General features: G+C 38.3%; 1 protein-coding gene across 1 annotated transcript in view; it reads right to left on the bottom strand.

The window, feature by feature from the left end:
- Positions 1 to 2,421: 2,421 nt before the first annotated feature.
- The window catches only part of LOC144733539 (inactive dipeptidyl peptidase 10-like), an 88,479-nt gene continuing 72,755 nt past the window's right edge, over positions 2,422 to 18,145 (bottom strand). Inside the window, exons 19-26 of the mRNA XM_078615510.1 lie at positions 16,532 to 16,601; positions 15,335 to 15,529; positions 14,121 to 14,175; positions 13,686 to 13,785; positions 8,679 to 8,737; positions 8,074 to 8,146; positions 5,655 to 5,728; positions 2,422 to 4,962 (exon numbers count right to left, since the gene is read on the bottom strand). Of these exons, the coding sequence (XP_078471636.1) occupies positions 4,813 to 4,962; positions 5,655 to 5,728; positions 8,074 to 8,146; positions 8,679 to 8,737; positions 13,686 to 13,785; positions 14,121 to 14,175; positions 15,335 to 15,529; positions 16,532 to 16,601 (776 nt within the window). The 3' untranslated portion in view covers positions 2,422 to 4,812. The remainder of the gene's footprint in view (positions 4,963 to 5,654; positions 5,729 to 8,073; positions 8,147 to 8,678; positions 8,738 to 13,685; positions 13,786 to 14,120; positions 14,176 to 15,334; positions 15,530 to 16,531; positions 16,602 to 18,145) is intronic.

The raw sequence follows: 18,145 nt of genomic DNA, 5'->3' as shown, positions 1-18,145 counted from the left end.
AGGAAAGGTAAACGAGTCGGTTAAAAATATATACGCAAATAAAACTAAACTATTTGTTTTATTTTGCCAGGTAAATACAACCGAGCTACTAACTTCTTTTGCAGACGCGATTTGGCCACAAACGACAGCTTAACGAAGTGGCTTATCACGTGGGTTAGTACGTCATGGTCACGTGAGCACCACACGTCGGGCGGGGCAGCTGGCTTGCTCACGTGATCCGCCACCCCCCTCCCAGCCACGCTCCTCCCCGCCACGCCCCTCCACCGCCACTCCCCCCCGGCGCGCGAGCTGTTCACGTGACTGCCGGCGTGCTACTCGGTGCCACGTGGGGGACGTGACAGTTGCCCTGTGACGTCATGCTTTCGGATTCAATAATTTAAACGCTGCTTGTAACCGCAAGCGAAACGTCCTCGAATTTTAAATGTTCTGGGTTTCATACCTGTCAACCCCTTATCAGTGCCGACCTTATTACAGATAAACTCAAGACTTCATTGGTCAACCCGTGCCCTTATAAATCTCAACGTTCATCCTACAAAGTCCCATCACAAGGGAGAAACACAAAAAAATCGACAAAAATGTTGTTACTAAACAAAAACTTTTTTGTGTTACTTTTGATAATTGGTGTCAGTGATGCTACTTAACACATTCCTGCGGAGGGAGCTGGTAGGAACGTTGGGTTGCTCGGTCAATGGCCAGGGTCAACAGCGGCGTGATGTATTCCGCAAATATGGCCGACTGTGAGGGCGGGCACAAGCCGGCGTGAGTAGGTTAAACGTTGAGTTTTATAAGGGCACCACGGGGTGACCAGCCCCTCCCCACCCAGCCCCACCCCTCCCACCCCCCACCCAGCCTCACCCTCCCCACCCAGCCCCTCCCCACCCTCCCCACCCAGCCTCTCCCCACCCTCCCCTCCCTGCACGACGGACGGACACAATAATCCCCTGTGGGCTGGCGTAACCAGGAGGTTCCTACCAGTATGCTTACTGATGCTGCTTACTTGATATGTGGATGCACACACTCATTTTGTAAATGTACAACACTAAACAGTAAATTATGAAGGGTTAAACAATACACTATCATTCATGTACATCCCAATCCTGTTTTTACAAATTTCAGGATCAAAATTTTCGGCTGCTACGGGGATCGCTACTCTTCAGAGTAAAAAAAAAAGCTGTCCCACAACTTTTTTTTTTTGGCCGTATGATGTCTTTGTTGCCCCTATTGAAAAGGCTGTGCGCCGTTTCGACCTGAAACTCAATTTCCCTGTTCAAGAATACGGGTAAACCATATGGGTTGACAGGCACAGGGTTTACTCGCCAACACGTTTTTGGGGTCCAACCGTTAGTTTCCAGGGAAGAGCAGAATGTTTCGAATTATTTTGAAAACATTCCTTTTGTGTGCCTAATGTGCAATAATGTGTAATTAATATCCAATACTTTTTACAAAGATAACGGATGCTGCTTTTCTGATTAGATTTGTTTCAAACGACCTATAAAAGTAGAACTGCATTTACCTTTCAATTTGTATTTAAACCAGCAAGGACAGCTGTGTGCACATCTGAACTTTAAATTCTAATTGCTCAAGATCGTGCATAAATGAGAATATCCACTCCTTACCTTGCAGGTTATTTTTCTTAAAATTAAGCTGTATATTGTGTGCTATCGCTGACATGAAAAAGTATTTGCATAGCTTTCAGTCAGCAGTTCCTATTGGAAGTCCACCATACACACGTGCATTTATAATACATTTACGTTTCAAAAGAAGGTATCGAGATAACGATGGCTATGAAGAACACTTAGCTTAAATTCAGAGCTTGTTTTCATCGTGACACAACATGAGTACATGGACCATTATAAGCCAATCACTTTAAATTTATAATATTTTTGTAGCATTTTATATAAATAATGCATCACAAAAAAATAACAAATCATTGCATTACCTACAATAGTGCCAATTGCGATGTGACACAAAACATTGTGACCCGTGATAAATTCCACCAGCAGGTGGCAGCATGATCATATGTGTACGTCCCACAGGTGGAAAATGAAATCAGGAATATTTATACTGGAGGAATTGGATGAGCTATAAAGCTCTTTTTCACAGATGTCCAGTAGTGGACAAAACCACAACGTCCTCCATTTTCTCCCCATAATTCTCAAACGACTCACCCAGTGTGTAATGCCACCCAGCAGACTCTAGGTTCTGGAGTCCCAGTTGAAAAGCATTCCTTATATCTGGTACTTTAATGCAGCTTAAGTTATTACAATATTTGTAAAAGACCTAAACAAATTCAAATGGGCAACTTTATATTGGATAATTACTACCTGAAAAGAATAAGTAAATATAACACGTTAATTTCTGTAAACAATACTATTTTACTACATAGTGTTTAGTTTAAAAAGTTTACAAACACACTGTGATGTTTGGCACAGTTTTTAATCAACTGGGAAAACACAACACTGAGGCAAAAATGAATGTGGCAATCATTTTAGAACATTGAAGATGGAACTGGCCTAAAGCATAATGTGACACAGCAACACTAACACTGGTAACATTTAACACTTATTCACAATAACGAGTCCATTAAAGTGCTTATTAAAGTAACATATTTACAGGACACTGATAAAAATCCAAGCAGTTCAAAGCATTCACGGGCTATGCATTTTATGGACCAAAGAATTGCTACAAACATCAGAAATGCAAGACAAACTCTCAGAATCCTGAACTCTATAGAGGACGTGCGCAAATTAATAAACAGGTGGAGGCTCTGCACAGCTTCATATGACTGTATATGTATTGTGTGTGTGTATAAGTTACGTAAAACTTTACCAGAAAGGTTTTCAAAGCAGAGCACTACACACTGTGATCGTACAGTACATTTGGTAAATTAAGCACAGATCTATTAAATAATTAATCGGAAATAAATTCACGTTTTACCCTGTGAATTGTCTGATTTTATACAGATCAGATGGATGTGTATCATGGAGACCTCTGGAAACTGTCCACAACTTCTGGACAGATATTCCTGGAATAGTGATTGAAGATATTCCACGATTGTACTGTGTGTGATATGCCATTCTTAAAAAATGAAAGTCAAAAACGTGGTGGAATACTGGATAACCGTTCAAATGATGCAGTAGCAGATGTTTTAGATTACATTTTTAAGTACAGAGTACTGACATGTAATTTGGTTGTTAACTTGAATAAGGAAAATCATACATTTTTATAATTGAGATTTTCATAAGTTAGAAAAGAGAATAAAAACTATAAATAAAATGCCTACCATCGTATAAGGAATATTAGTAGAATTTGAGTACATTTGCTATTTCATAGCTTGATATGATGGTTATTGAAAAGTAAGTTATTTTCAGCATGTTATTACAGAAGTTAATATGTTTTGTTACCATTAACCATTCTATAATTAAATACGCTTTTAATGTTTACAAAAATACACTTGTATATATTGCACTTAATAGTTTTCTGAAATAGTTTTCATCGATTATTGAATGAACATTGACTCGTGCTTATCCAATAGATGGCTTCTCTTGAGCCTATTGTCAATAATTTAAAAGGGATTCACTTTAATCAATTGTAATTGATGCAACATTTGTGCTATAGTGTGAAAATAAAATACACACCTAAAAAAAGGCGACCCTGTGGAACACTAATGCACGTTAACAAGTCCTGGGAAATACATGCTTATGAATGCAAACAAGTGTAGGCTTATGAAATATTTCTGTATTTAACAACTGTATTTTGCAATCTTTCAGGCAGGTGTATTTCGCAAAAGAATTTGGTGTCAGGTTCCACAGGATCACTTTATTTTTAACACCGCAAATAGTTAAAATATACTGAGCAGTATATTTAGTTACTATTGTCATTCCTAGTTTTGTGCATAGTCCCAAGTGAAAATTATTGAATCAGTAATTGGTGTAGAGAGAGGAATACATATTTGAAACTGTAGTTATGGTCAACAACCAACTCAGCTAAATTATTCATTAATTTAAAATGAATGTTGTTTGCAAGCACTATTATTTTCCGTTTCATTTTCCTTCAGATTACCGAAATATGAACAATTTCCCATTCAACTTTTTTTGGAGTGACTATATTTTCAATTATGATGTGGCAATATAAAGAGACACAAGACATTGCTTAAAGAAAGCATGTTGGAAGTCCGTGCGCACGTTGGAAAGCAATGGCGGGGATGGGGACATCAAGGAGAATATTTAGAATGCATGGTTTCTCATGTGGCTGCTCTGAGCTCCAACTACCATGCAGCAATGGTTGAATTTCTCAACATGAACACTCTCATGCTTGGATCAAATGATTGCAGATCAATTTGATCACGAAATTAAATACTCTATATATATTGTTATTTCAGTGTATATGCAATCCTATACTGTACAAATATTAATAATTAAAAATAAAACATGTTTTATTTAAAATAAAATGTTTTAAAAGAGTTATTTAAGATATTCGTAATTTGACTTTAAAACCGTTACTTCTATAATTGATATGCTGAGTTATGAGTTACAAACTCAGGATTCGATGACCAATAGCATATCATCGAGGTGACCTCAGGGAATTGGTGGAGGCATTTCTCCTCCCCTTATTTTTCCTACGGAGCCCTAATTGAATGCGCAAGTGACACTAGTACAAACTAGTACATAAGCTAGAAATTCTGGTGGCTGCTCCAATGTTGTTCACGCGTATGGCCATCAACTAGCAGGGGAAACCCCATGAGAAGCGATGCACCCTATTGTGCCGCCCTCTGTCTCCACCTTTAGACATGACAGTAATAACAAGCGTAGTTCACTCGTCCTCATCATCGTCGTCCTCGCGTTCGTCTCGCACACGTGGTGCCAGCTGGCTGAAGCAGTCAACGAAGAAGTCTGTCATAGTCTTGTAGAGGTGCCGCCTCCACTTGAGCTCGCGCACAGAGTTTCCCTCGTCCGGATAGATCTGCAATGTAAAGTTTGCTTGGGTTTTATAATATTCCCATAGGACGCTACATATAAGGTCATATTGACATCTTCTTGGATCTTTCGGTAAAGTCACGTAGAAGGGAAATAATAAAATAATACAAATTTAACATAATAAAATACAATTCTCACGACGTTTCGGCCACAACGCAAGCAGCAGCTGTCTTTCCGACAGACTTGTTCTTCACCTGAGGACGGCTGCTTGCATTGTGGCCGAAACGTCGTGAGAATTGTATTTTATTATGTTTAATTTTTATTATTTTATTATTTCCCTTTTACGTGACTTTACCGAAAGAACCAAGAAGATGAATCCCTGCAGTCACGAAAGCTTTACATCATATTGACATCTTGATGCAATGGCCGAAACACACCACCTAATTGGTGATTTATACCATTGTAGGTGGTGTTAACGACACAATTTTACCCAACAAAAATCTAAAGCGTAGGTATGATTGTCAACACCTGAATCAGGTCCATAACACACTGGTGCCTATTAACATCTACACAGTTTATCATCGTTTATCTTTCATTTTTATTTATGAGAGAAAAAATACGTTGAAATATTCCGGAAAAACGTTTTTATATATTGTTTTGCTGTATCTAAAATGTGCATCGTCAAAGCCTGATTATAACATAATTTAATATTTGTGATTGTAAACTGTGGTACTCGACCTGGAGTGTGTAGTTTGCATCAATGCTGATAAGATGTTTAATCAGTTCTGCAGTGTGCTGGAAGTGGACCATCTCTGAAAAAGAAAAAAAACATACCACCACATTATATTTGGTATAATTCAAATACATTTCCCACAACTTGGCAGATCAAACACACCTGTAAGAAATGGCACAGCCTCAATGCATGTGGTGTAATAGCGCAGCCTTAATTCAAGTGTACAACAACTTTGTATGGAGGAGCACTGGTGGTGGATATTTATTATGAAGGACATAAGTAGCGGCCAGGAGTTGTTTTGGCTTTTGCATTACATTGCAATGTGTTGCATATTTTGTTATTTTATTAGTTACATTTACACTGGAACAAATATTAGCTTGAGGGAAAAATAACTAAATAATTTAAAAAATACTAACGTTTAAAAGTAGTAAAACCCCAAATTACAACTCTTTGGTTCTTTCGGTAAAGTCACGTATAAAGATAAAATAATAAATTAAATACTTGCATACGACGTTTCAATTGCAACACAAGCTATTATCATGAGGTATAAATGAAATAGAAACACAAATCTAGTATACTTAGAAATGTAATGTAATACAACAGAGAGTCGGATTACATAACATAACAGTCAACACCCTACCTGGATGATTACAAATTCCAATTTTAAAAAAAGTTATTCTGTAAAGTTAATCATCAAAGTCCTGCAACTGAAGCAGTAAAATTAACTAATATGTACTTTTATATCATTAATATCTGAGTGATGCTTATTATAAACTCCCCTTATTTAAAAAAACAAATATGTCTTGCATTTTTCTAAGATATCACAAATCCCATGATACAGAATAATTTAATCTAATCATGAAAATAATCTGCTTTCCAATTTTCTGTAATTTGGTTTCTCAGTTGGTGATCAGACTGATTCATGTGTTTTTTTTAATGAAATACACTTTAATATCACATGTTCCGTGTAGGAGGATGTTATCGTCTTTCAAACTTGCTTTGTGAATTAGCCTTGTTTTTAAAGAATCCTTAAAGACCCATTTCTATGTTTGTTTAATTTTTTGTCTAATTACCGACACTTATCTCATGTTGTTTAAATATCTTGATTTGAAGCTTTCGTGATTGCAGGAATCCATACTCTTTGGTTCTTTCGGTAAGGTCACGTAGGTTGAAATATATATATATATATCACGACGATTCGATTGCAACACAAGTGGTCGTCCTCAGGAGGGAATTTTTTTTAAAAAATTGTTTAATTTTATTTCTTCAACCTACGTGACTTTACCAAAAGAAGCAAAGAGTATGTTGTTTAAATACTTGTCAATGCTCTTGTGAAATGTGCTTAACGTCTGTAATTGATGAAGGTTATATAAAAAACAACACCTGTGATAGTAAGGCTTCTTAGATGGTTAGAAAGCTATTTTACAACTAGCCTTTTGCCCGTCGAAGGACGGGTGTATTACAGTAAATCTGAAACTTGCAAGCGAAAAGCAGACCGCGACATGATATTCATTGCATCCATTCGTGTGCAATTTGTAAGGCCGTGGTGACACAGACTTATTTCATTTAAGGGTTATAATCCCTTGTTCATCATGACGTCCTTTTTACTTCTATGTCTCAATAGCGTTACGGAGATCACGTGACGTGAGGGTTCTGCCTTTGTCGTGAGGGTTGTAAGTTGACGCCGAGGAGGGGGGAGGAGGCGCCTCGGCCCCCCATGTGGAGTGACGTCACCTACTAATTTTTATTAATGGGGGGGGGGGGGGTGTCTATTTGGAGGACGTCACCTGACCATGAATATTAATGAGGGGGGCTGGTCGATGTGGAGTGGCGTCACGAGTGTTAAGGACACCTGGGTTATATTAGTAGGTATGTGCCTCTGCTGACGATTGCCATAACTCACAATGTTACACTGGTACTGATGCCACCTCCTCTTCTATCTTTCTTAGTTATCTTAATGGAAATGAAAGTTAAGTTGTCACATATTTAACAGACTCTAATGAATGGTTAAACAAAATAAACCTGGGAGGGAACAAGCAAGGAAGTTCAGGAGATCTGTGAAAAATAAATGCATCTAATATTAGAAGAATGCGGGGAGCTGTGGCACAGTGGTTAGCACACTGCACTTTGCACCTGGTGACCTGAGTTGTTGAATTCCTGGACTGATCCTGGGCAACTTGGACTGACCAGTAGTGAAATATGGTCAAACAATCCCCATGAGAATGCCTTCATCCAGCAGTGGATATACATTGGGCTATGAATTATTATTTTTATTCGTTTAATAATAATGCAAGATAACTCATAAAATATTGATAGCTACAGGATGAATATAAATTATATTTTCAATTGTTTTCAATACATCATATATATACACACACAAACTGCACCAGGGCCATAGTAAAAGCCTTTTCAGAGAATCCTTACCATTAGCTGTGCCATGGATGATTAAGAATCGTTCGGCCTTGAGGCAGCTGAGCCGACTGCTCACTTTGGCAGCCTGATAAAGTGAATGTGAGACATTTGAACAGAATAAAAAAATACAGAAAAAATATTGAGGTAGAATTCCATACAAAATACAGTCAGAGAACATAATTACGTGATCATGGTCAAGAAAGATGGATTGTTAAAAACAACACAATATATAAGTTAGTGAAGATATATGATCAATAAAAGGCGCAATATGTAATGTAAAGGGAAATTCCCATGAATATACCAAAACAAATTTGTTAAACACATTCTTACTCCTTCTGTAAGAAACCATTATTAAGGGCTTACAAAGCCATCGTAATCTTTCCAAATACAGGGTTAATATTTCACGGAGGCAATGTTATTTATTTGCAGATGATGTGCATCTCATTTCCTAAAGGCACAAGGAAAATGTAATGACAGTAATTCACACATGTGGGTGCACAATGTTAAAGGCATGGATGTAAAATACATAACGTATTGAATGCTTCTGCACATGCTCTGTCTTCCACAATGAAGATGAGTAATGTAGAAGTGGGTTTGCATTCAAGGCTGGTCCTCACCTCATACGCATTCTCCTCACGGGCTGGCAAGCCCAGATAGCGCTCAGAAAATGCAGAGGCTGTGGGAGTCAGAATACAAACTGTAGTTCACACGAATATTTTCAAATCTATTTCTGTGTTTAAATCGCTTTAGAAATGATGTAAACGTATACATCACACAAATAAATATATTAAAAAATACTTTAAAACATGTATTGCATGCAGTGATGTGATGATATGATTATCTGATGTTTTATGAATATTAAAATGACTCTCCTTCTCTGTTAAATATCACTGCTTAAATTAACGTCATTAGGGAGGGTCAAGCAGTACAGTTTAACACCATAATTCCAGACACACATTATGACCTGTAGCACACACTGAGGCGAATGTCAGCGTTGGAACACCATACACTAGCCGATAGGATATTGTACATGTTTTGAACACTAAATTGTACACAATGAGAACGCACATCGCAAACTCCAAGCTGTGCACAAAGTGTGCCTCAGTGTGCCCCAATAATAGTTTAAACCATTCCCAACACCAGGATTGCTGCATCATCTTACAGATCCTCTCCAAGATCTATGCAATGCAGGGTATCCCTGAGGTTTTTAAAGTACAATTGCGGTACCAGATTAGAAAATACCACGGCAATGTATCTGGGGGCTGTGCAGATTTAGCTTCATAAGGAATCGAAGGCTTGGTATTTTTTTTATGGAAATGCCTTTCGACTTCAATCGAACGTACTCTTCTCTCTTTACTTTTCCTGCTGTCCCTCTCTACGGTCTCTTTAGTTGTGTTCCCACTCTCTACCCTATGGTTTGAGGCATATAGCTAGCTTGGCATATCATATTCAGGCCACAAAGCGATGTGAGCTTATTACCTTCAAAAGGAGAAAATAAGAAGGAACAAAAGAAATTGGCATTAAACCACGTGAGTTGTTGTGGGCGGATGATGGAAAACCAGTCTACCAGAATTTAATTAAAATTGCTCCAACAGAAATTTCAGTCACACAACCTAAGACCTTCTGTTCATGTCAGGGCAGTATTTTGTTTCACCCTGTCCCTGCTTGTATCTCCAACAATGAAAAGCCTTCCAGCCTAATTTACAAAAGGGCATTGTATTGACAATATTGTAGAAGCCATTAGGAAATACTCAAAAGGAAATTGGGTGACATTTGCAGTAAAATGGCCACCTAGATGTGACCTCCAGGGATCTCAGATTCATCCTTATCCCTTATGTCATTGTAAGCTTCATCACCATGTTGCAGCTTATTGTAATATTTTGCTTCATTATACCATTTTATTTGCACTGTACATTTTCACATAAGCTGTAAATCACCCTTCTTTAAGCAAGTGCTAGGGGCTAGGAGGAGGAATGCAGAGTTGATTTGGGTGAATTTGTGGGTGATGGATACCGTAGGAGAGTGGAAATGAGACAAAAAACAATAATAAAATGTAACGAAAAGGTTTTTTTTGTTAGTAGCTTTTATGTTGGGTTTTTAGGGTTTATGGAAAATATATTATAAGAATGGATGCATTTACAAGAGACTTGTATTTTTGCCGTACATTAACTCGCAAATCACTTTAAAAAGGAGATATATGAAGGTAAACAAATAATATTTTCTGAGCATGGTTCAACAGCAGCTGCCTAAATAGTCAGGGTTTGTGCCACTCTAATATATATACTTTCATAGGCATAGGGCCTCAAGCTGATTTATCTCTTTGGTTTCCCATTATACACATTTAAATTAAAACTGCAATCCCACAAGAGCATTCCGTCTTTCTTACATCCTTCATCATTACCACAGTCAGTAATGCAATGCTACTTACAATTATCAGGCTTGTTTGGCTTAAAAATATTGAACCAGATGTTGGTGTAACTCCCCGAGCTTTTCTTAAATATATTGTACCATTGGTAACAAAATATTTATCTCGTAAAAAAAGAGGAAAGTACAATTTAATAAAACTTTAATGAGTTGCATATATACATAGTTTGTTATTGTCTATACTACAGAGAGTCTAACTACAAACGCTTTGGTTCAAGTACTCAAACCATAATCAGAACTGAAACCGAAACCTAAATTGGAATGGAAAAAAATAGGTATGGTTTTTGTTGCTCATGATCAATTTTAACTGGTTGAAACAAGTTTCTTTTAGCAAACATTTAACTGCAACTGAACCTTCTAAGACTGTTTTAACCAACTAAATTGTTTATAGTTCACCTGGTTACAGTTCAATTGGTTTTGGCTTAACCCGAACCCGACCTGAAAATCTATCAGTATGACTTTCTGGCCTCTAAGCTATGTAATGCTTATAAATGAACGAGCATTCTCGCCACATTCGTTAGAGTGATAGGCATATGATTCAGAACCTCAACCTCAAGGAACCATATTGAAGACGACAACTTGTGATTAATAGTTGAGGTTACACAAACACACTTCACAAGTCCAATACCATTCCACCTCAGCTGATCTTTACCAATGTCAATACCTCCAAAGTGTCACAAGACAAGTGCATTCTTCCAGCGCTGCTTTGCAAGGGTATGTGTTTTCAAGCCAATGTCGTCTATTAAATTAAGAATTAAATGGGGGGTACGCATGCCAAGCTGTTCCTCACTGTCGAAACCTTGTGTTACCCATGGGCACATCAAGGGCAATGGAAACCAGAACTGTAAATGCAAATCTTTAACAATACAATAATGAATCACAGCACCTTAAATTATACTTTATGCAAAAATTGTTCCTTTTGTCCTATTATATTTTTCGTATTTTTTGTAACTATGTAACCTAATGTCTTTATTTCACAGCATTACTGAGAATCACAAGAACCTACGCAGTATAATGTATACCAAATACAGTGGAAAACGATATTCAGAGTTCAGTGCTGACAGCCTGGTTTAAGCAAGCGTTGAGTTGTCATGTTGATATGGACCCAATTATGAATGACCTCCATAACCCCGTGTCATTTCGTTTTCTAATGAAGAACCTTTAATTCGTTCATGCAGCCCATTTGGTCACCAGTGCGAAACAGATGTGCTCTATGCTTCCCGTAGCCAAGCCATAACCTCGCATTATAAAAGGGGTTTGTGTTTTATACCATGCTGTCAAAATGCAGATGAGAAGAATGTTACAGGAGGTGCGAGCAGGTGCCTTGTCTGCACAACGCTCTCAAGCAACATTCACTCACAACGGAGAGATCAACAATTTTATACTTGGCTGGAGGTGTAGCACAAGCAAGACTGTAGTTCTGGAAATGTTAATTTTAAATTTATCTTCATCACATTTTAAAATAGCTTCTCTATGCATGTAGCTCTGAAAATAGCTCGGCTATATCTCACTCTTAAGCGAGATATGGCCTTCCGCTGCCTGGTGTCTTCAATCGATCTAGTCGCTCAGAAAATTACTGTCCTTTTTCATCATATCTTTCCGTACTATGTATATCCATCTGGTTTTCTGCGTTCCTACTTTCTTTGTTCCCTCTACGTACATATATAGTATCAAATATTGTATTATGTGTCTTTTTATACTCATTACATGTCCAAACCATTGCAGCCTTTTCTCCTCAATCTTCTCCATCAAGGCAAGTTTCTGTATTAATTGTATTCTAATTTGTTCGATCCTCAATAATTGGCGCATTAGTAGACTCATGATTCTTCTCAGTCAACTGGTTTTGCAGTGAGTCTTTTCATATTTTCAGCCCTCCTCAAGGCCCAATCGCAGCACTGGCACAACTGGTGTCAACCACTCTCGTTTTCATTCTAATTGAGATGTTGCCATCTTATGTGACCTTGTAGTGTATTTCCAAAGCTGCAGCAACCAATCTGATTATTCTCTTAATGTCATCCTCACAACTTCTATTGTGTGATATCAGTCCTCTTAGGCATGTGAACTTGTCGAATTTTTCCTCTTTTTCTCCAAACTTTTATCATCATTTGTCTATTATGTGTTTGCATTCTGTACTTTTTTACCTACTTTGTCTGTTATCGTCTGCAGTATTTCCTGGATTTGGGCTGCAAGGCCAAAATGATTAGGAAATCTAAAATAGCCAACGTCCTTCCAACACAACATTATTCCTTCTCTTACATTTGTCAAAACTAGAGTTATTATCACTTAGAAGACAAGACAAGGCTCTAGCTTTAATAATAATTTGATGATTGGTAATTCTTACAATTTTCTTTCATATTTGTATATCTTATACATGTGTAGTGACATCGCTGGATGTCGACATGCTGGGTGCAGTGCCGGCCCTCGAGAGGCACGGCGTGCGGTGTAGCGACATCGCGGATAACACAGTGGTGTGGGTGTAGTACCGGCCCTAGAGGGGCCCAGTAAGTGCTGAATTACAGCGCTAGATGGCACCACTCTTCGCGTACAGTGCCGACCCGACAGGACAGGGTGTGGGCGTTGGCCGAAGGATGAGGTTATTCGAGGCCATGGCATTCTGGTTGACCCGGGAGGACACGTGACCAGTTAAGTCTACAAAGGGGCCCCAAGAGGGGGCTAGGGTTGGTCACGTGATTAGAACCCAGATCCTTCCCGAGGATTCTAGAAGGTGGAAGTGGCCAAGGGCGGAGCCGGCCATGCCACAGAGAATATAAGCTGGGTCCCGAGAGGGACCAGGGTTGTTGTTCATCCTGGAAGAAACCCTTAGTCTCCAACACGTGGACCCGGGCCGAAGCTGTTGATCCCAGTCCGTAGTAGCAGTTATGTTGTAACTAGTGTAGTTAGCCTGGTGGTCACCATCATAGGTTGTTATTCTGTTAAGGGGAAAGTTACCCCGTGTGTTGGAACTGAATTAATGTGTTGCCTCCAAGTCTACATCTGCAACTCAGTTGAACCCATTACACATGTAGCACGACTGTATAATTTTACAGTATGTCAAAATTATACATTAAGGCATTAGCACAATGTCACAGCTTCCAAATATTTACACACTAACCATCTTGTGACACTAATGAATCCGAGGTATCTCTGGCATAGCCAGCAACTACCGAATGCCTCAAGTCGGCAGAATTGGCTTTGCCTACCATAAAGCATGGGGTCGAAGATGGGCGACTCAGCCACACCGCAGCGCGCTTGTGCTTCTCCCATCCCCAGCACCAGGGTTGCCAGGTAACCCCCATAGCCCTGAGAGGAAAGGACACAGATTCACGGAGCGATGTATTCTCGAAGGACATAATGCCGCACACTCACGTAGTCATTGACTGCAGCAAAGAGTCCTGGAAACAATTGCGAGATTATAAAATGGTAAATCACAAAAAGAGCTCCCCATTACATTATTTGTAGGTTTGAAAAAATCAATTGTGAGTGCATTTTTAGATATATTATTTTGATTCAAAATACATTTGTGACATCTATTTGATTGAGGTACGAGTCAACAACTGAATGTGTGTTTTGCAATAATGCTTATAACATTTTATCAGAAGCCTAAATGAAAAATAAAGGTATTAAAGTTGCCATACCTTGCCATACACCCCAATCCTATTCTTGTCGATGTACGGCAGTTCTAGCAGTGACCTAAAATGATAAACGTTCGTGCTGAACACAAACTGTCAAACTCCAAATACACATTATTTTTGCTTACAGCATTTTTGCTAAATACTTTGAAAAGTCATTCTAAAACAACAACCATTTGTTTTTACACATAGCCATTATTATATTTTCATAACAAACAGCTCTTCGTGATCAATAAAATAAAAATACAATACAAACTAATTTCACTGCAAGACAGTTTATTTATTACGAAATCGATACTCAATTGTCTAAATTTAAACGTAGACATTGAAGCGTGCACACTTTGCTATATAAAGTTAAATTGTGAAGTTAAATATCACACAATTGGAAAGAATTTTTTTAAAATAGTATTCTAGAACTAAGATTCATACTTGATATGTGTCAGATCGCACGAGCAAAAGATGTGCTGTACGCTCTCCTATACTCGACACAGTCTAATAAATTAAGTTGCCACAAAATCTGCCAATGAACAAAACGTACCATTTTGAGTTGCTTCAACACACCGGTACGTTGAAGAACAATCCACAACATTTAACAATTTGGTACGACGTTTCGTTGGGAAGTGTAACCAGCATCATCAGATGATTTCCAGAACTGTGAAAATCTCCTCCCTCCCTGGGCCTTATATAGATGGCGTGATGTTATCAACATATCCACTCGATCTGAGTCAAATAAATTGATCATATTGGTTTGCAAAAGCCAACGTGTTATATTCCAGTACTTTTTGCTTTATTTTCAAGACTAATTGCAGGAGCAATAAATACTTTGAGCGAGATGTAGTATATTGTTATTATTTAGAAGCATTTTACTGTACACAATATGTTGCATACTTTACCATCAATTCCATATCAGTGCAATACTAAACAAGAGGAGTCTATTGGTTGTTGCTCAAAGTAAATTGTGGAACTGTCAACCTGCTATCTCACCCAAGAATAATAAACAAGCATTCAAATATTAATACCACGTAACAGGTATTCCTGCAGGTCCACAAAACTTCCAATGCAGCGTCTTTTAGCGATCAGCATTATGTAATGCACAAACCGACATCTCTGTCCCACAACACATGACAAAATAATGACACTGGTAAATATATCTCCACAGGTCCCACAGCCATTGGGATTCTCATGCGCTGGTGTCATTGCTCGGCGTGTGGGTAACGCACCGTAACGCAGTGACATAGTCGTGGTCCTCCACTGTGCCCAGCTTGCGATGCACCTCGTGCAGGTAACGGCTGCCATGGAAACCCGCGCCACGTCCGTCAAACCGGGCAACAATCGTTGCATGCCCACTCGCCAGCGCAGCTTCCCATGACAAACCGAACACCTCGGACACGCTCTGGTCCCCGGGCACACCATCACTGTCACCGAAAACACGGGGGCCGGGGTTACACGTACATGTTCGGCACCTTTCGTCAATCCTGCACAGCGGGGGAGGAGACCCCCAGGAGTAACGCAATACAATTGATCATCGCCATGGGGCATGCTCTCTGTAAGGCCACGTGCACACCGTCCATTTACATGCTTGCGAAAGTCAAGCACGGCGAAGTTGCAACAAAGCCTCGAGGTATCTCTCTCTAAGTCTCCTTCTGTACAAAAATCACCATGGCGCCGTTTCATAACTCCCGTGGGAAGGACAATCCATTCAGGGTCAAAAAGCAATGCGATGAATACACCGCAAATCAAAGGAGAAGCTGAAATATAAGTCCTCCCAGAAAACACAATCCCCATAGATCTTATTAAAATGGCATCGAGGTCTGTAGGATTACTTTCATGATAGGACTCCTTTCAAGACAAAAAGTCAATAGATTTAGAATACTGACAGCGTCGATTGGGCGCAATGGAATCTGCGATCCGTGACAGTATGGTACACAATGTTGACTAACGAAAGCAGGGTTTCTCTATTGACTTCATACAGAAGATACATTTATAGCGCCTCAATGTAAATGTCCGCGAGCAGAAGTACATTTAGTATATTTGAATTAGCTGGTGATTTTATTGTATTGCAAGATATGTATTTTAATGACTGGAGCGTAAAAAACAAAGTCGATTCTCATGATTATAACGATGGGCATCTTAGCCACTAGATTATGCTAATTATAATTTTAAGTGCTTTCCACTGACATTGATAAAACATATATTTATTTAATATATATCCATCTGAATATTATACAATTTAATAAAAAGTCACTAAAAAAATATTGTAAAGTTTACAATGGCAGTGGTGTATGATTAAAAACAATGACGTTATTTTCACATGTATATATGCAAAATGTACAGTATATAGATCCAACGGAAGATAAGCAGCTGAAGTGCATGCATGCTTTCAGAATGTAAAACAGTCTGAAGGTCGATGCACTCACATGATAAGCAGAAGTGGATAGAGGAATTCTTCAGTAAAACCTGCAGGAAGCATCAGCTGTAGAGGTACCACTGCAAAACACAGAATTACTCATTTCTTTCACTATCCTTCATCCATCAGTCTTTTTTTAGATGAAATGTGCATGCATGATGTCATATAAAATAACAATGTTATAGAACTTAGAAGTGAACATGGAATTTGTTGGTTTAAAACAAATTAACAGGTTACTTTGGAGACATTACAGTACTGTATTTTGAAATGTATCAGTAAGAAGTTAACAGACCATCAATTACAAAGCATAGAATGAGACACCGACACGGCTAATTGATGCATAATCACAAAATCGAGGTCAAGATGTGATTCAAGACTCTTGTTTGTATGTTCTCATTCATTGTGTAATTTGCGTATTTTTGTTTTCTCTATTCACCTAAATATAGCATTATCGTACATTTGCATATAATTTACATGCACCCTATGCGTGTATCATAAGGAAAATTGGTTTACATTGAAGAATTGGCGCATCGTTACAAGTTGATTCATCACATACAAACGATACAACTGCAATAATGTTAGCTAAATGGTCAATTCCACGGTAAGGGAATTGCACAAACAATCCAGACACATTAGACATGATGGTATAATGCTCGTTTTCATATCTCACCGACGTTTCTAAACTCATAAAAGACCAGATTTTGTTCATGTAAAATGTTTGTGGTTAGCAGGTTTTGTGTCCCATACTGTAATTCAGATACATACTAGAAAATAAAAAAGGGAGAAGATATATTCCATCAAAGCCAGGTGTCCACATGTGGTGCATCAAACGTCGTAATTGTACTAATGGACACAAAATAGAAATATAAAAATGGCCACAATTCAAAGCACCACACAAAGGTAGTGATCTATATACAGCGTGCGTCGCTCTCTCTTTACCTGGGGCTCATTTTAGTTAATTTGTAGGAGTGGTCTGCTGCCTCGAATAATGATTTATGAATGCCATTTATTTGTGTTTTATTCATCATGATCACATTCAATCTAACCTTTAACCCTCCATTACCTACTGAAGGGTACCATGAATAAAAATTATAATTGAACAAAATGGCAATTTGGCAGCACTTTGTCAGCGATATATTTGGACAATGATACCAATGTTTCACCATGGCCCAGAAGAGAAATTTGTGCAGCAGAGGCAGAGTGCAGGAGGCTCATCTCACATGGCTATCATCATTGAACTATGTGGAGGTGTGTTACAATACAACTATTGCATTCCTCGACAGAATCATAGGAATGTGGAAATATATTTGTGTTGTTATTTTATAACTGTCTAGCATATATACAAAAACATATTCGATTATTCATATATATGTATAAAGATTGAAACTGTGATGATGTCGACGATTTTATTTTAATATTTTAGTAAAATAAGATTGCCCAAAAATAAAACAAAAATGAAACCATGTTCAACACTAAAATGTCACGTTACATTTTAATCGCAGAGGTTTGGAAATGGTACACACCGATACTAACATGTGGAAGGAATGCATGACACGCAAGTCCAAATTCTATAATCATCACACAATGTTGTTCAATATGTGCAACTGTAAGCGTGGTATAAAAG

Source organism: Lampetra planeri, chromosome 2 (genome assembly GCF_965212315.1).
Source record: "Lampetra planeri chromosome 2, kcLamPlan1.2.h2, whole genome shotgun sequence".
Classification (NCBI taxonomy): Eukaryota; Metazoa; Chordata; class Hyperoartia; order Petromyzontiformes; family Petromyzontidae; genus Lampetra; species Lampetra planeri.
The sequence above is the reverse complement of the archived record's forward strand: the minus strand, read 5'-3'. Positions and strand labels throughout refer to the sequence as shown.